Source organism: Bombina bombina, chromosome 6 (genome assembly GCF_027579735.1).
Source record: "Bombina bombina isolate aBomBom1 chromosome 6, aBomBom1.pri, whole genome shotgun sequence".
NCBI classification, from domain to species: domain Eukaryota; kingdom Metazoa; phylum Chordata; class Amphibia; order Anura; family Bombinatoridae; genus Bombina; species Bombina bombina.
The window spans coordinates 924,743,804-924,760,007 of record NC_069504.1 but is presented as its reverse complement, the minus strand read 5'-3'; the positions used below and the strand labels follow the sequence as shown (position 1 = coordinate 924,760,007).

Sequence of the window (16,204 nt, the reverse complement as noted above, 5' to 3'; positions counted from 1 at the left end):
ACAGATTTGCTAATGCTAATACATATATTAAAATAGAATGTCAATCAACTTGATGATTAGGTTGTTCTTTAAAATAGTAGACTTTGATTTGATAACATTCTCATCTAAATTTAAAGCAGGGCATGTAAAATAATGAATATATGAATACTTTGTACTGTAGAACATTACCAATGTACTTGTAGCATTTTTTTATGTGAAAGTCATTGTGCCATACTCTTGTAAATTGATTTATAAGTGTATTCTGGTGCTCAAGTCATCCAGTAAAAATGGTTTACATAAAGATAAGCCTGCAGCATACTTCAGACACTGGATTGCTTGAACACATTTTAAAGTTTGAAAAAGGGTTGAATATTGTGGGCAATATTAAAGGGACATGAAACATAAAAAATAATCTCTAATCCATCTGAAACACAATGTTTAAAAATGTATTACCTTGTTGTTGTTTTTAAATGGATCATCCAGCGAGGACTAGACCAGCTTTTTTAATGTAAGTAACCTGTAGAGTACCATGAGTCAACTGTAAAAGTCATGCACTTCCTATTAGTTTCACCTTAACTTTAAACAATTTTAATTTAAAGGGACACTTCAGAGTATGCAATTCGCAGTCTTTTTATTTTTACACTTTTTGAGTCACCAGCTCCTTTTGAGCATGTGCAAGAATTCAGAGAATTTACATATATGCATTTGTGATTGGCTGATGGCTGTCACATGATACAGGGGGAGTAGAAATAGACATAACTTTGAAATTTATCAGAACAAAATCCACTTCTCATTTGCAGTTCAGACTAAGGGCTGTATGATTGAAAGCTCTCTGGGCTGGCGAGATTATTAAAGAATACTCTCCAGTCCTTCTATTTCCCTGGTGGAATGATCTAAAGCCACTTTTTACCCTGAAAACAGGGTTTCTCGCTAAGGGGCGTATACTGTATTTTCATATGAAATGTGCACAACAAAATTCGTATTTTAAACATCATATAAAACAAATATTTGAAACATTCACACAGAAATAAGCAGGGACAAATTGTATTGTTAAGGTGCATCAAAAATCGTAACAAAATCCTTCATCAAAAATCGTATGTTAACAAAAAAGTAAAATGTGTATGTAATTTACACAGGAATAAATCAAATTAAATATGCACAGCGTAAATTGTAATTGTAGTACACTGGATGTGCAAAAATCACACAGAAATTTGTACTTATAAATACGAAATGCAAAGTGTAATTGTTTTTTTTTCATAAAATGGGCTGAACATGGGCGTTCCATGGGCTTATATGAAAATGTCCCTCTAATCCCAGCGTAATTCTATAAAGATTTTTGCTCTGCAGATCTCAAAGTTTTTTCTCGCCAACTAAAAGGTGGCGAGCTTTTCTCAAAATAATACAAACACTTATAACCCTAATAAAAGAACAAATGCATACTAAAATATAGGTGAATGTAAGATGCTCTATGCAGAAAGCAGCATAATGTGGGTTATATTTGCTGCAGGATTTTAATTTTAATGTGCTCCCCTGCTCCCTGCTAACTTCACTCTAAGGAGCGGTGTCCCTATCCAGCAAGCTCCAATACTTTTAATAGGAGCCATCTCGCCACTCGCAGGGACTGCCCCTTTTTTACGATCATTGCACCGGGGCAGCCTTGCGAGAGTCTGCGAGAAAAAGTAGGTTTAAGCTGGCGAAGATTATATCATCGAGCCCTAAGTGCTATTGCATTGTCTTGTTATCGTGCATTTGTTGATTATGCAAATCTACTGTATTCACTGGTCCGTTAAACATTTTTTCATTCAAAAATAAACATGTGTAACTGTTTAACTGTTGCTGTATCATATACTTATTTTAAAGTAAAATGGTCTTTAAAGATTAGAAAATTGTACCATTTCTTTATATTGATAGGATTAGCTAAACTTACAACAAAAATAAATAAATTCATTAAAATAATTTGGCATGCAAATTGGTTTATTGCCTAGAACAGTGTTGGCCATTTCCTAACACGTGTGGGCCACAGATCAGTATTTAGAAACACTAAGGGCTGCATATAAATGTATGACTATTAAACACAAAAATATTTCCTCAAAAATGTCAAGTAGCCAAGAGCCAGATTTAGGAAAAGTTGCAGGGTATCCTCTATACTCTGTTCTCCTCTCCAGAAAGGTCTTTAAGTTGTTGCCACCTTCTTTTTTTCCGCTTTTTCCTGGGGACATAAAAACGTTGGCACAAATTCTTGTTTCTGACTTTTTCCTAGTGCAGAGGCCCTCATATGGCCCAAGGGCCACCAGTTGGCCATCCCTGGTCTTGAAGATACGTTTGTTGTTGTTTTTTGCGGGGTGTTGTAAAAAAATAATAACAATGAGTAGTTTGTAAGATTTAAGGGTTTAAAGTAAGCAGAAAAAAATACAAGTTATGCTCAGTATCAGTAAATATTCTTAGGAATTGTAGTCGCAGTTAAATATATACGTATAATGAAAGTGAAACTACATAAAAACACACACATATACATTTTTACAATAACATAACCAATGGGGGCATATTTAACAATGTGCGAGCTGACATGAAACAAAGTACCGTATCATGTCCGCTGCCCATTGATAAATACCGATAGCATCAGCTGTCAGCATTTATCATTGCACCAGCAGTTCTTGGGAACTGCTGGTACAATGCCGCCCCCTGCAGATTTGTGGCCAATCGACCACTAGCAGGGGGTGTCAATCAACCCGATCAAATTCGATCGGGTTGATTTCTGTCTGCCGTCTCAGAGCAGGTGGACAAGATATGGAGCAGCGGTCTTTAGACCGCTGCTTTTTAACTTCTTGATAACTTCTGTTTCAAGTACGGAGCTTGATAAATATGCCCCTTGGAAATTAAATGTCAAATTAACATACTTTAGTGCCAGATTATACCAATATAACATTAAAAAGCATGGGAATTCCAAAATTAAACTTCCCCATAAAAATATATGCATAAATAAATTAAATATTAATAATCTGATATATTGATCAATGGGGGTTCATTATGTGGGTTGTATGCCTTTTAACTTTTTGATATATACATTATACACACAGATACTCTTCTATGTGTCAAGGAGCCGATAATAGTGGTTGCTAACGTTGTGTTGCCATGAGATATATATGTATGTAGATAGATAGGTAGATAGATGTGTGTGTTTGTATTTACATATGTGTTTGTGTTTATCTATGCTGTTTGTAATTGTTTATTTATTGGGTACCTAGATACCATGAAGCTGAATTATCAAGCTCCGAATGGAGCTTGATGCCCCTGTTTCTGTGCGAGCCTGCTCCATAACTTGTCTGCCTGCTCTGAGGCTGCGGACATCAATCCACCCAATCCTATATGATCGGGCTGATTGACACCCCCTGCTAGCGGCCGATTGGCTGCAAATCTGCAGGGGGCAGCATTGCACAAGCAGTTCACAAGAACTGCTTGTGCAATGATAGATGCCAACAGAGTTTGTCCATCCGCACTTTAATAACCGGACCCCATAATCTGCTACAACAAAATAAAGCTCGTCTTTTCACAAGTAGATAGAAATATTATGCAATTTGGGACAATAAAGCCTATGCTATTCTTAGAAATAAGTTGCACCCAGACATTTAGCATCGGCAGAAGAGTAGTGTCACAGGCCTTAAATGAAAGTTAATGATTCATGCCAACTTTGAAATCGCCAACATAAAGAGTTAATCACATTTCTTTTTAGTGTTTCAGTTTAAATGTTTCAAATATGTTTAATGTTGAACTCCTTTGCCCCCTAATTACTGAAAATCATTCTGTAAACAATTATTCTTTGTTGTCCTTGTTAGGAAGCAAAAACAAAGTTAAATCTGCTATCCCAGCACCTATTGACTATTGAAGAAAGGGTTTGTCACAGTAGGTTAATCCTTGTTAATCTTTTTTTCAACCATATGACCTAAAACAGTTTTCATTAGTTTTGTCACTGTTACATTTCTAAAAAGGTATTTCAGCTTAATTGTATGTTTCTACTTTCTATGTTTAATTATAGGAAACATATCATATTTGCTAAAACATTTAGTCTTATTTGACACAATTTAATCAATATTTTTTTAAAGACTATGGGGCCGATTTATCATGTGTCTGGCAAACATGATCCGCTGTAGCGATCATGTCCGCCAGACATCGATAAATGCAGATTTATAATTTCACAAGCAGTTCTGGTGAACTGCTTGTGCAATGCTGCCCCCTGCAGATTCGCGGCCAGATTGGCTGCTAACAGGGTGTGTTAATCAACCTGATTGCATGAAATCGAGCGGATTGATGTCCGCTGCCTCAGAGGAGGCTTATGAGTTAAGGAACAGCGCTCTTAAGGTATAGGGCCCTATATTACTCTCATCACTAAAAAATAGATATAAAATAATATTATTCTAAGCATAATGATTGAACTATGTGTTCTAAAAATACATTGACTGCAAAATTGTACAATGACAGTATTTCATGGCATTCTAAAAATGCTTGAATTTCATTATATATTTACATATATATATATATATATATATATATATATATATATATATATATATATATATATATATATATATATATATATATATATATATATATATATATATATATATAAAATCTAAGCTTATCACCCAGGGTCACACTTTCAACCAAGGATTGAACCATTTGGCCTTTGATGAAAAGAAATATGATTCATACTTGACTCATCACTAAGTTGTGAATTGGAACAAACTGTATGTCTTTGACCTTGATAACATTCCTTGTCCTCAGTGTGCGTCATATCTCAAATACAGATATAAGTCAACCTCTTTTCCTTCTGACCACAGTTTACATTGAATCAATGTCCCTAGCATATTGTAGAATTTGTGACAATCAACCAGCCAAACTCTTAAATTTGCTGAGCCGTTTCAAGAACATTTCTTTGCAGCTGCTCAATGAAAAGTTAATCAGTCCTTACACAAAAAGCTATAAACTGGGATTTATTGTGTTATCGTCCTATGTAAGAACATTAGATGGTAGCACAGCCAAAATAAGAGCATCATGTTATTGGGACCTGCAACAGGAAATGCCACTTTTTTTCCTTTTTCTTAGGCACAGCTATTTTGTTACAAATATATACATTGCTATATAATAATTATTTTTACTGATCTTTTTATGTAATAAATGATACACAGAAATATAACTGCTTTATCCATTACCGTTTTCCATGTGAATTTAAAAATTAATGGAAATTTCAGAGAGAAACTTGCCAAAACTACTGGAGAATTTTTAGTATTATATATATATACATAACAAGAACAGTTAAGGTTAAATAGGTAAAAAAACACTTATCTTGGGAGACCAAGCGCCGTCGTCTGCACGGCGTAAAGCTTACACACTGATTCGAACTTCCTGCACTCGGCATGGAAAGTATCGGGTTAGGGAGCAGCTGAAAATAAGGTTCAAATAAAAGCAGGAATCCCAAGAAAGACTTGTAGTTAAAGCTCGTAACTAAGAGCAAACATTTCCAACAGCATTTGCTATCTGGTATAGACACTATGCACTCAGCACTTGTTATAAAATTCACGTGAAAATTTTATTGAATGAAAGATTAAAAGTTCACACAGGAGCTGCGATAAACACAGTCACTCACGGTAAGTAGAAAAACAGGGAGGCAAATGACGTCATCTGACGCGTTTCACGCTGATTGGCGCTTTTCAAAGATTTTAAATTATTGTAAAATTACACGCACACAAAAAAAATTATAAAAAATATATATATATACAGTATATAAAGATTATCATATTCCACAAAAACCTGTAGCCTTCTAACTGTAGAAAAAACCCCATAAAATCTGTTCTTTGGCATCCTCTAATTCAGCTAAGACCAAAGATGTATATATATTTGTATTACTTTTGATCATTTTAAGGTCTTTTTCTGCAGCTATTTCTAAAATAATGCAATGGACTAACTCTCAATTGGTATAGCAGAACTGCCCAAATTCTTAAAATAACCCCCAAAACTATATATATTTTATAAAGTAGACAACCCAATGTATTGAACTAGGCCAATTTTGTTATATTTGATGCCACTATTTTGTCACCAAAAAAAAAAAAAAAACATATATTTTTCCAAATTTGGGTTTCTCACTGAAATTATTTACCGGCAACTTCTTCAACCATTAGACAAATGGTGGTAAAAGCCTCTCTGGGATCCCCTTTGTTCAGAAATAGCAGACATGTATGGTTTTGCATTGTTTTTTGGTAATTAAAAGGCTGCTATCTTTTCAGGGCCGAATATCTTCTTGTGCAAGTGAAATATAGTAAGATCTGTGCAAAACCAGATCTTAGTGTGTTTCACACACACACACACACACACGTGTATAAATATATATGAGACAATTTTGAGTTGTTTTGCTATTACATTTAAACCCAATTATAAGTCAAATTTCTGTAAATAACCTACACAAATTCCAGGTTGTTTTTTGATTTAGCAGAACCAGCAGATTCCCAATATACCATTATTATATTTATATTACATGCCATGTAAGAACGTTGGGGCAAAAACTGTAAAAAAAACAGTCATCATGAGTAGCCACATGTGAAATAGGGTCCTATACCGGCTTTTGTGGGGTTATAAAATGGATTAAAGAAGACCCATTGTGCATATTTCTTTTTACCTATATAAATATATGTATGTATATATATATATATATATATATATATATATATATATACATATACATTTGTGTATATATGTCTGTAAATACATAAATCATCTGTACACACGCATATATACAAATATACACATACATATACATATTAAGCCATATACTGTATATGTATGTATCTCTGCATTAAATCCCCTTGCATGCCTTTTTTAACACCTGATACCTCATATCTTTGAGCCCTTTTTATGCATACATATACATATTTAAACATGTATATGTATGTATCTCTATATTAAGGTCCTTTTGTTATTGTTATTATGAGTGTAACTGTACTTTTAAATGTAGTTTTGATGTATTTTGTGCAACGTTTAGTCGAACATAACAGTTAACCAGAACTCTGAGGTCGCGCTATCCCGGTGATTGTTAAATTTAATTATGCTCAAGCTAATGCGTTTACTTTCAACTTGTAATATGCATGATCCGATGCGCACAAGCAGCTGCAACAGTTAGTGTAATCTAACTTGCAATCTGGCGCCTAATGTTGTTTTTCCAATCAACTCCCCATGTGTTTTATTTTACTTCATTTATAATAAATCATATTTGTACTAGCATTCCAAGACCACCATTTGAAAGAGCAGGTGATTGTCTTTTGAAATAAGGGGTCTTGGAGGTTTGTTGCTGTTAGGATCAAGGGGTTTGAAGAACTTCCCCATCCAGCTCCCTTGCATCTGTCTAAGCTTCCTCATTCTGCCCTCATTGTGACGTCACCACGTGCATGAAGCCTGGGAATGCCACCCACTAGGCCATCACCGATCCCCGGCCTGTAGGGCAGGGGATTGCTGAAAAGAATGTTTGAGGGGCAGTCTCCTTGCGTGACGAAAATGGCTGCATTGAAGCATTTAAACCATTTATAGCAGGATGTTACAGTGATATTTAATGGAGTATTAGTCTCAGGTAAGTGAATGGGAGATGATGAGAAAGGGATGTGGAATAAGGTTGAACAAATTGGAATATGGAACAAGATAGATGCTTTAAAAATACATTCAAAAAATGTTCTCAGTTGCAGATCATGATGATTGTGTGAAGATAGAATATATCATTTTGTGATGTTTGAACATTACCAATAATATTAGCACACAGTTCTCTAGTACCTCCAAGCAAACAATCTTCCTAGATTAAAATCTGCAAATCATATTATACCTAAAATGTCATGGTTGCCAGTCCTTATCTTGAATATGTCATTAACCTAAAATAAACCAGGGCACAGGAAACCAACTAGTTCTTTTTACACTCACTTTTTGATAGATTCTGGTCATGCCATTTAAGTAATGAACACTTTACCTCCCGAATTATGTTGTGTGAGGATTTGTATGCATGTTTATTTGCTACATAGTTATTATTTGCCTTTTTTCATGCAAACATTTTTTTGTTGTTGTTGAAAAGGTACATTTATCCTTGAAATAACAAAATGCTAGCAGTGAAAGTGTAGCTTTAAAATAAGAAAAGAAAAAGAAAATACACATATTTCACTGTTTCTATCTGCTGCCAAGCTTTTTTGGCAGTTTAGAGAGATTTATGACTATCCATAGCATAGTTTTACTTTATAACTCATAACAACGTTTTTGACTTTGCCTTAAAATTATAGAGTTTATATCACTTCCGGCAAATAGTATGTGATTTGATACTGAATCTGTATTCATTGCAAGTAGTATACATCTAGCAAACAGGCCCATTTATCAAGCTCCGTATGGAGCTTGAAGGGCCGTGTTTCTGGCGAGTCTTCAGACTCGCCAGAAACACAACTTATGAAGCAGCGGTCAAAAGACCGCTGCTCCATAACCCTGTCCGCCTGCTCTGAACAGGCGGACAGGAATCGCCAGACATCAACCCGATCGAATACGATCGGGTTGATTGACAGCTCCCTGCTGGCGGCCGATTGGCCGCGAGTCAGCAGGGGGCGGCGTTGCACCAGCAGCTCTTGTGAGCTGCTGGTGCAATGTTAAATGCGGAGAGCGTATTGCTCTCCGCATTTAGCGAGGTCTTGCGGACCTGATCCGCAGTGTCGGATCAGGTCCGCAAGACCTTTGATAAATGGGCCTGTAAAACTTCAATTATGCAGGAATGGAGCTTTCAATACTTTTAAAGTGTGTTTGCTCGATTTTTAATACATCCAAAATAAGTAATTTCATCTGAGACTTTATGCAGATTAAAATATACAGTATGGCAAATCGTCTTCAGAGTAATGTAAAATCAGCAGAAGTCAAAATTAATTTTGTTCTCATAAAGAGAAAATACATAAATGAAAAATGAGCCTATGATAAGTCTGTGGCTGAATCTTGCTTAAATTTCATGTATTCTAAGATGCATCTGGGATGAAATATAGTCTGTGCCTCGCAAATCTTAGATCTGCAAATTTACTAGCTCCTGGGTTATGTTTAAAATTGCATGCAGTAGAAAACTAAATTTTACAATGTATTAAATGTATTCCTGAGGTAAGACTCTTGGCCTGTCATTTGAAGGTTCCCAAAGCTAAAAAGACAAGAATATGAAAAAGGAAATTCTGCTAATTGTCATTTCAAGGGTTAAGTTGAATATTGTCCTTTTTTATTTTAATTTTAAGATATTTGAAGAGTGCTGAAATGTGCATTTGCATTCTGAAGTTTGAAAATTAAAATACTTGCATGTAGTTTAAAGGGACAGTCAAAATTAAACTTTCTAGAGCATGCAACGTTCATAATTTTCCAATTTACTTCAATTATATGATTTGCTCAAGCAAGCAGTGCTTAAGCGCTAAGTTACGTCGCTGTGGTCTTAAGACTGCTGCTACTTATTCTCTCTGCTACCTCGAAGTTTACAGAGTTAAATCATCATATTGGATTAACAAGCCCTTCTCCTGTGCAATTGTTTGCATAATAGCAGGGGTGGGGGTGCAGCTCACAAGCAATTGCTTGTGCAATGTTAATTGCAGGCAGCAGATGGACAGGGACCTTTTCCATTTGGACTATGATAAATGGGGGCATATGTCTATTCCCTTTTTGAGTATACAGCCACATACCAGAACTGTGCCATATCTGGAACACAGACTGCATTTTTTAAGCTTTATTCATTTGGACATGTCATTTACTTTATAGAGTGTTTTTTTCTCAATTTTTGTTTTGGTGATATTTTTTTTTGTATTTGTGGAATAACACATTTATATTATTAGGTGACAGTATTTTAGTATAGTTTAAAATACAGAATGGTTGGGTGCTGATGGCATAAAAGGTCAGGAATGTGGGGGGCGGGGGGCGTAGCCGACCACCAATGCAACAGAATGTGCACTACAGGAGCTTCTGATCCAAACATAGATTCAAGAGGCTCATATGTATATCTTTGCATCACTTAAGTTTGTAATGAGGATTTATATAAGGAGTCTTTCTAACTGTGGCATTTGTAGAACTTTGGAGCGATAGCTGTGCTTGGTCCCTGAACTATGTTCTTAGGTGAGGCCACAAGGTCCCTAGCAGGATATAAAGTTGGCTAGTTGCAACTGCCGCTCAATGAAACCTACTACCTTCAAAGCCTAGGTTGCCGCATACCCCCCACCCCCGCCCAGAATACTGGGTAAAGCTAATAGAGCTACTATACTTTCTGTTCTTCTGTTCTTTATTAAAAAAAAAATCATTATGGAGGCTATATCTACAATACTTCCGGCCCTCTTATAAGATTTTGAGGTCTCAATTCTACAAAGTATTGATTGCCTACCAAACATTACTTATCCTAGGAATATGTATTATAATGTCACCATTCCTAAAACAGTATATGGAGATAGACCCAGGTGTTATCATGGCTATGTACCATATCCTCTGTGCCAAACCCCTATTGGAGATGACACAATGGCTATTTCAACTAACCACAATAGTTTGAAGGATCTCCCTTTTTCCAATACCGCTCGCACCATGGGGAATGCAGCCAAACCCCATAAGCGAGACTTCTAGATTTTACTATGAACAGTGGATTGATCCTTCAGGGACTGTTAGTACAGCAGTGGATATGCTACTTACATGGCTAGAGCAGAAAGATGACACCTTTACCAATCCACTTGGAGAACCTCAAAAACGTGACATCTGGTTCAGCTTTGGGATCTGTGCTGTTTCTGAGGTAACCCATCCAAGCTGCCTACATTTTTGTGCCATCAGATGTCTGGCATGCCGACTCAGCTACAGTGACGCCATTTTGAGACTTGCTCTATATACAGTGAAGGAGACATGAGTAGTTCCTCTGAAACAGACACTTGCACTCATCAGTTTATATGCCTTTGTTTCTGTTGCGTCTAAGGTTATCAGATGATCTTTAGCATTTACAGCAGCTACTCCGCTATATAAAATTGGTATTGTATAAATCTCTAATCAGTAAGAGATACAAAATCTTCATTGTCCCACTACGTATCTTTACTGTCCAACGTTAGAGTCATTATCTCTTTATGGCAAGTCTGCTGTTTTAGTTGTTACGGTCAACATCTTATACTGATGCCTGTACCTATGAAGGATAATACTCCTGAATTTTCAAAGCCACAAGAGTTGTGATATGTTAATATGGGCTAGACTGGAGCTACTGTATTTACAACAGGACTAAACTAGCTTGTGGATCATTTTAATATTTAAGTTTTACAGTTATTAGGTTAATTAATATTGTGGTCTAAATGTTTTTCTGTATTCCTAGCAGGCTTTGTGGGGAGGTTAAATTGTTCATTAGGGACACTAAGTGCCTTTTATATATATCATAATTACTGAAAGTAGTTCATAGTGCCTATAGCTCTAAAATAGCCTTGCTTTTTTGCAGCTGGGAGAGAGGAGTATACTTTGATTTTTATATTTTTGAACTTTTTGGGGGGAATTGACGAATTTGATTTTTATTCTATATTGCATATAGATGATATTTAGAAATATAACACAAGTTGTGACAGATCATATATCAAATAATAGGTTATTCAGTTCACATTAACCCAAATAATATAGAGAGTTTCAGCTGACCTCTATCTGTTTCTATGCCCAGTATCATGTCCCTAAAATTCCCTCTAGAGAACTCTTTCCATTATAGCCCATGGATTAACTAAGTTGATCTATTTGACCAGTCATGATAGTAATTATATTATAATTTTGCAGAACATATACATCTACAGTGAATAGCATATTACTGTCCATTTCATATAGATGTCAATATATAGGGGCATATTTATCAAGCTCCGTACAGGGCTTGATGCCCCGTCTAAAGACCGCTGCTCCATAACCTGTCGCTGCTCTGAGGCGGCAGACAGAAATCAACCCGATCGAATACGATCGGGTTGATTGAGACGCCCTGCTAGCAGCCGATTGGCTGTGTATCTGCAGCGGGCGGCATTGCACCAACAGTTCACAAAAACTGCTGGTGCAATGATAAATGAAGAGAGAATTTTTTTTTTCTTTCTACTTTTCTTGACACTTGAAAATAGGGGTTAACAATATTTTATCATATCTTTATAGGAGAAATAAAAATGAGGTTACTGCACCTAATGCTCATAGCCTGCAATTCAGACCTCCCACTTTTCATGGAGTGATAGTTCATAGTGAAACACATAATAGATAAGGTTGTTTAGTTCAAAATATATATATATTAGTCTATAGTTTAGGACTGCTTATATGATGTGACATATATGACATATATGATAGCTGTAGATGTTGATATACTACATAGCAATGTCAGACAGAAATTCATAGGACACAAATGCTACAGTGTTTAGTTTATAGCTTTAGAGCTTTGCTTTACAATCGTTAAATGTGTGCTTAATTTCATCATATGACTACCTACATGTTGAACGACCAATTATGCTCATAATAATGGTATTATTTTGTTAATATGATTTTGACATTGTAAAACCATATCTTTTCTATGTATTAGTGTAACCTCAATAAAAAAAAAATATATATATATAAAAAAATAAAAATCAGATATGTGAATGTGATTGATTGTGATCGATTTATATCAGTTTTAAGATGGTATATCAGTGGTTGCTGTAACTTGGCAAAAGTTCTAAAAATGCACTGCCTCTAATGAATTGCTCGCTTATAAGTCACAATCCACTGAAATATCTAACAGACATATTATTAAATGTTAGGATCTTATTTTGGTATCTTTATGAATTTCTCCAAATGATAAGACTAATTTAAACAATCAATAAAAATCAACTTGAGGTGAAAATACATATCTTAAAGGGACATGAAACCCCAAATTTTTCTTTCATGATTCAGATGGAGAATACAATTTTAAACAACTTTCCAATCTACTTCTATTATTTAATTTGCTTCCTTCTCTTGTTATCCTTTGCTGAAAGGTTTTTCTAGGCAAGCTCATGAGCAGCAGAGAGCCTAGGTTCTAGCTGTTGATTGGTTGCTGCATATATATATAGAGAGAGAGATTGTGATTGGCTCACCCATGAGTTCAGTTAGTAACCAATAGTGCATTGCTGCTCCTTCAACAAATGATACGAAGAGAATGAAACAAATTAGATAATATAAGTACATTAGAAAGTTGTTTAAAATTGTATTCTCTATCTGAATCATAAAAGAAAAAAATTGGGTTTCATGTCCCTTTAATTTTAGAATGTTTAGTTTAAAGCCACATATTTTAACCATTTTCACATTCTTCAGCTTGATTTCATATTTTTGCATCTAAGATTGTATTTTAAAATGTATTAGAGTTTTTATGCTTGTAACGTGTGTCACTGACCATCGGTGAAACAGTGGGAGCTCTGCTTATCAGGCAGTGAGCAGTCAGTCCTTAAGGATTATTTCTACACAGACATGCAATTCCAGTTAGCTTCAAAATTAAAATGAATACAGTTATTAAAATGGTAGCAGGGAACATGAAAGCTAGAAATTACATATACACTATGGGTGTGAAACAAGGCAGATAGGGTTGTGATTAATCTAAACAAAATGTGGATATACAGGGCATTCAAATGGGGAGAATATTACATAATTTGTACATGATCATCATGTTTGCATACTTGAATATTCTTGACATATTCTAACGCTTTTTAATGGAGTGATCCCTCTGGTTAAAATGGTGGCCTATTAAAGTCCACTACATATTTTTCCAATGTTTTGTTGTAATGGCTGTACAAAATTATCTAATACTTTAAAATGCTTATTGGTTTAAACAATACAAAAATTGTATGACGCTTTAAGTTGCACTTTTCATGACTGTATTGTCCAATATATAATTAAATTACTATATATTTGTTATTCAACAGGCTATATGAAGGCAAAGAACAGACAGAATTTGAAGAGTCAATGAGAAAACTGTTTGAATCCATCAACAATCTTATGAAGAGTGAATGCAAAACCACAATTCTTCTGCAGGTTTGTTTGTTTGTTTTGTAGTAAAATATAGTTGTATCATGATAGCTTTATAGACATACAGCAGAGTTTGTGAATTTGTTATTTGTGTAACATTTTCTTTATACTATTTTAATATTGCCTTTAACTCTTGAATGGAGTGTTAGTACTGTATTACTAATTTCATATAATGATATCATTAATTGGTTCATGGGGGTATTAAAGGAACATGAAACCCCAAAATTTTCTTTCATGATTTAGAAAGAGCGTGCAACGTTCTAATTTACTTCTATTATCTAATTTTCTTCATCCTCTTGATATACTTTGATGAAAAGCATATCTAGATAGGCTCAGTAGCTTCTGATTGGTGGCTGCACATAGATGCCTCGTGTGATTGGCTCACCCATGCGCATGGCTGTTTCTTCCACAAAGGATATATAAAGACTGAAGCAAATTAACTAATAGAAGTAACTTGAAATTTTGTTTAAAATTGTATTCTCTACCTGAATCATGAAAGAAAAAATGTCGGTTTAGTGTCCCTTTAAATTTGATCTATACACGCTGGAATAATCATTTGAACAAAATTGAAACATCATCTGGTAGTACCAATGCCTTAAAATATTTTGTAAAAACAGAAGTGTTAATTTTCAATAGAGATTAAACATCTTGTAAAATATTTTATAATGGATTTTAAATACGTAAGAAAAGTTTATGTTAACCATTAGACCCTAGAGAAGATTATATGGCAGATGGTTTTCTTTCTTTCTTTCTTTCTTTCTTTCTTTCTTTCTTTCTTTCTTTCTTTCCTTCCTTCCTTTCTTTCTTTCTTCCTCCAAATGTTTTATTGATGTATATTAAAATCCATTACACCACATACACACACACACACCAATTAAAACAATAAAATACCTGGTTCATAGTCAGTACATATTTTACAAAATGTGTGTTGCAGAAATCCTATTTTGTTTACAAATTCTTTTGTTTTAGTTGAATAACTAAAATCTTCATATTGTAGTACACAATATGATACTAATTTTCTATAATCAGAATATGTGCTATATACGGTAGGGAATAATTTAATGTTGCAATAAAACATTTTTATACAGATGATTCTGATGGTAGCTTATCTTGGGCGCTATAAAATGAATTTAATAACTCAACATTAGCTGCAATTTATGAAAATATGTATAGGATATTAAATATGAATGCTTATGGTAAGTAACATTAAAAGATTTCTATTTAAAATACCCTCCAACTGTGAATACATTAATACCATAATAAAATAAAAATAGAACACCCCTGCATGTGCTTCAGTACATTTAATATCTCTTCATGCCTTATCATTTATAGTACTTTCTTAACAACTTTCAGAATTGTGTACTATTAAACCCTTTTTCTTTCTATATGTATATGTATGTTTATATCTTTCTGTCTTCCTCTCTTTACTTGAATATCCATACAGAATCTCTAGATGTGAGGGAGAGGATGGCTTTTTAAGAGCCGGCCCTGTGTAAAATATTAAAAACAACACAAAAGTTGAAAAGACAGATATACCACAAAACTATGGGGCATTCAATGATAAAAAAATAACTTTAGATCGCTACCTAGAAAAAAATGTAAAGGAGGTAAACTTGTAAAAACAAGAGAAAATGATATAAAATTAAGTAATGTTTAAGTTTTTTTTTTATTCCAGAATGCAGATGTTGAGGAATAGTCATTATATTTCAGGTCATGTATTATAGGGTCCCATTTGTTAACTCATGGGTTGACAAGGATACCAGGCCTAGAGCCTATATGACTGCATCCACAGAGAGCGAGGCAACAACGGTTGCTGGAAGGTAAAGAGCCATGAAAACCCCAAATTTGTATTTTATGATTCAAATAGAGCACATCATTTTAAACAACTTTCCAAGTTACTTCTATTATATTGTCAAATTTGCTTTGTTCTCTTGGAATCCTTTGTTGAAGAAGTTGCAATACACTGTTTAGAGCTAGCTGAACACATCAGGTAAGCCAATGTCAAGAGGCATATATGTGCAGCCACCAATCAGCTGCTAGCTCCCAGTAGTGCTTTACTGCTCCTGAGTCTACCTAGGTATCCTTTTCAACAAAGGATAGCAAGAGGATTACGCAAATTAGATAATAGAAGCAAATTGAAAAGTTGTTTAAAATTGCATGCTCTTTCTGAATCATGAAAGCCAAATTTGGGTTT

General features: G+C 34.7%; 1 protein-coding gene across 1 annotated transcript in view; it reads left to right on the top strand.

The window, feature by feature from the left end:
* Nucleotides 1–16,204, top strand: part of DOCK2 (dedicator of cytokinesis 2) — a 1,640,323-nt gene that overhangs the window by 526,735 nt on the left and 1,097,384 nt on the right. Inside the window, 1 exon segment of the mRNA XM_053718563.1 lies at nucleotides 13,908–14,016. Coding sequence (XP_053574538.1) covers nucleotides 13,908–14,016 — 109 coding nt within the window.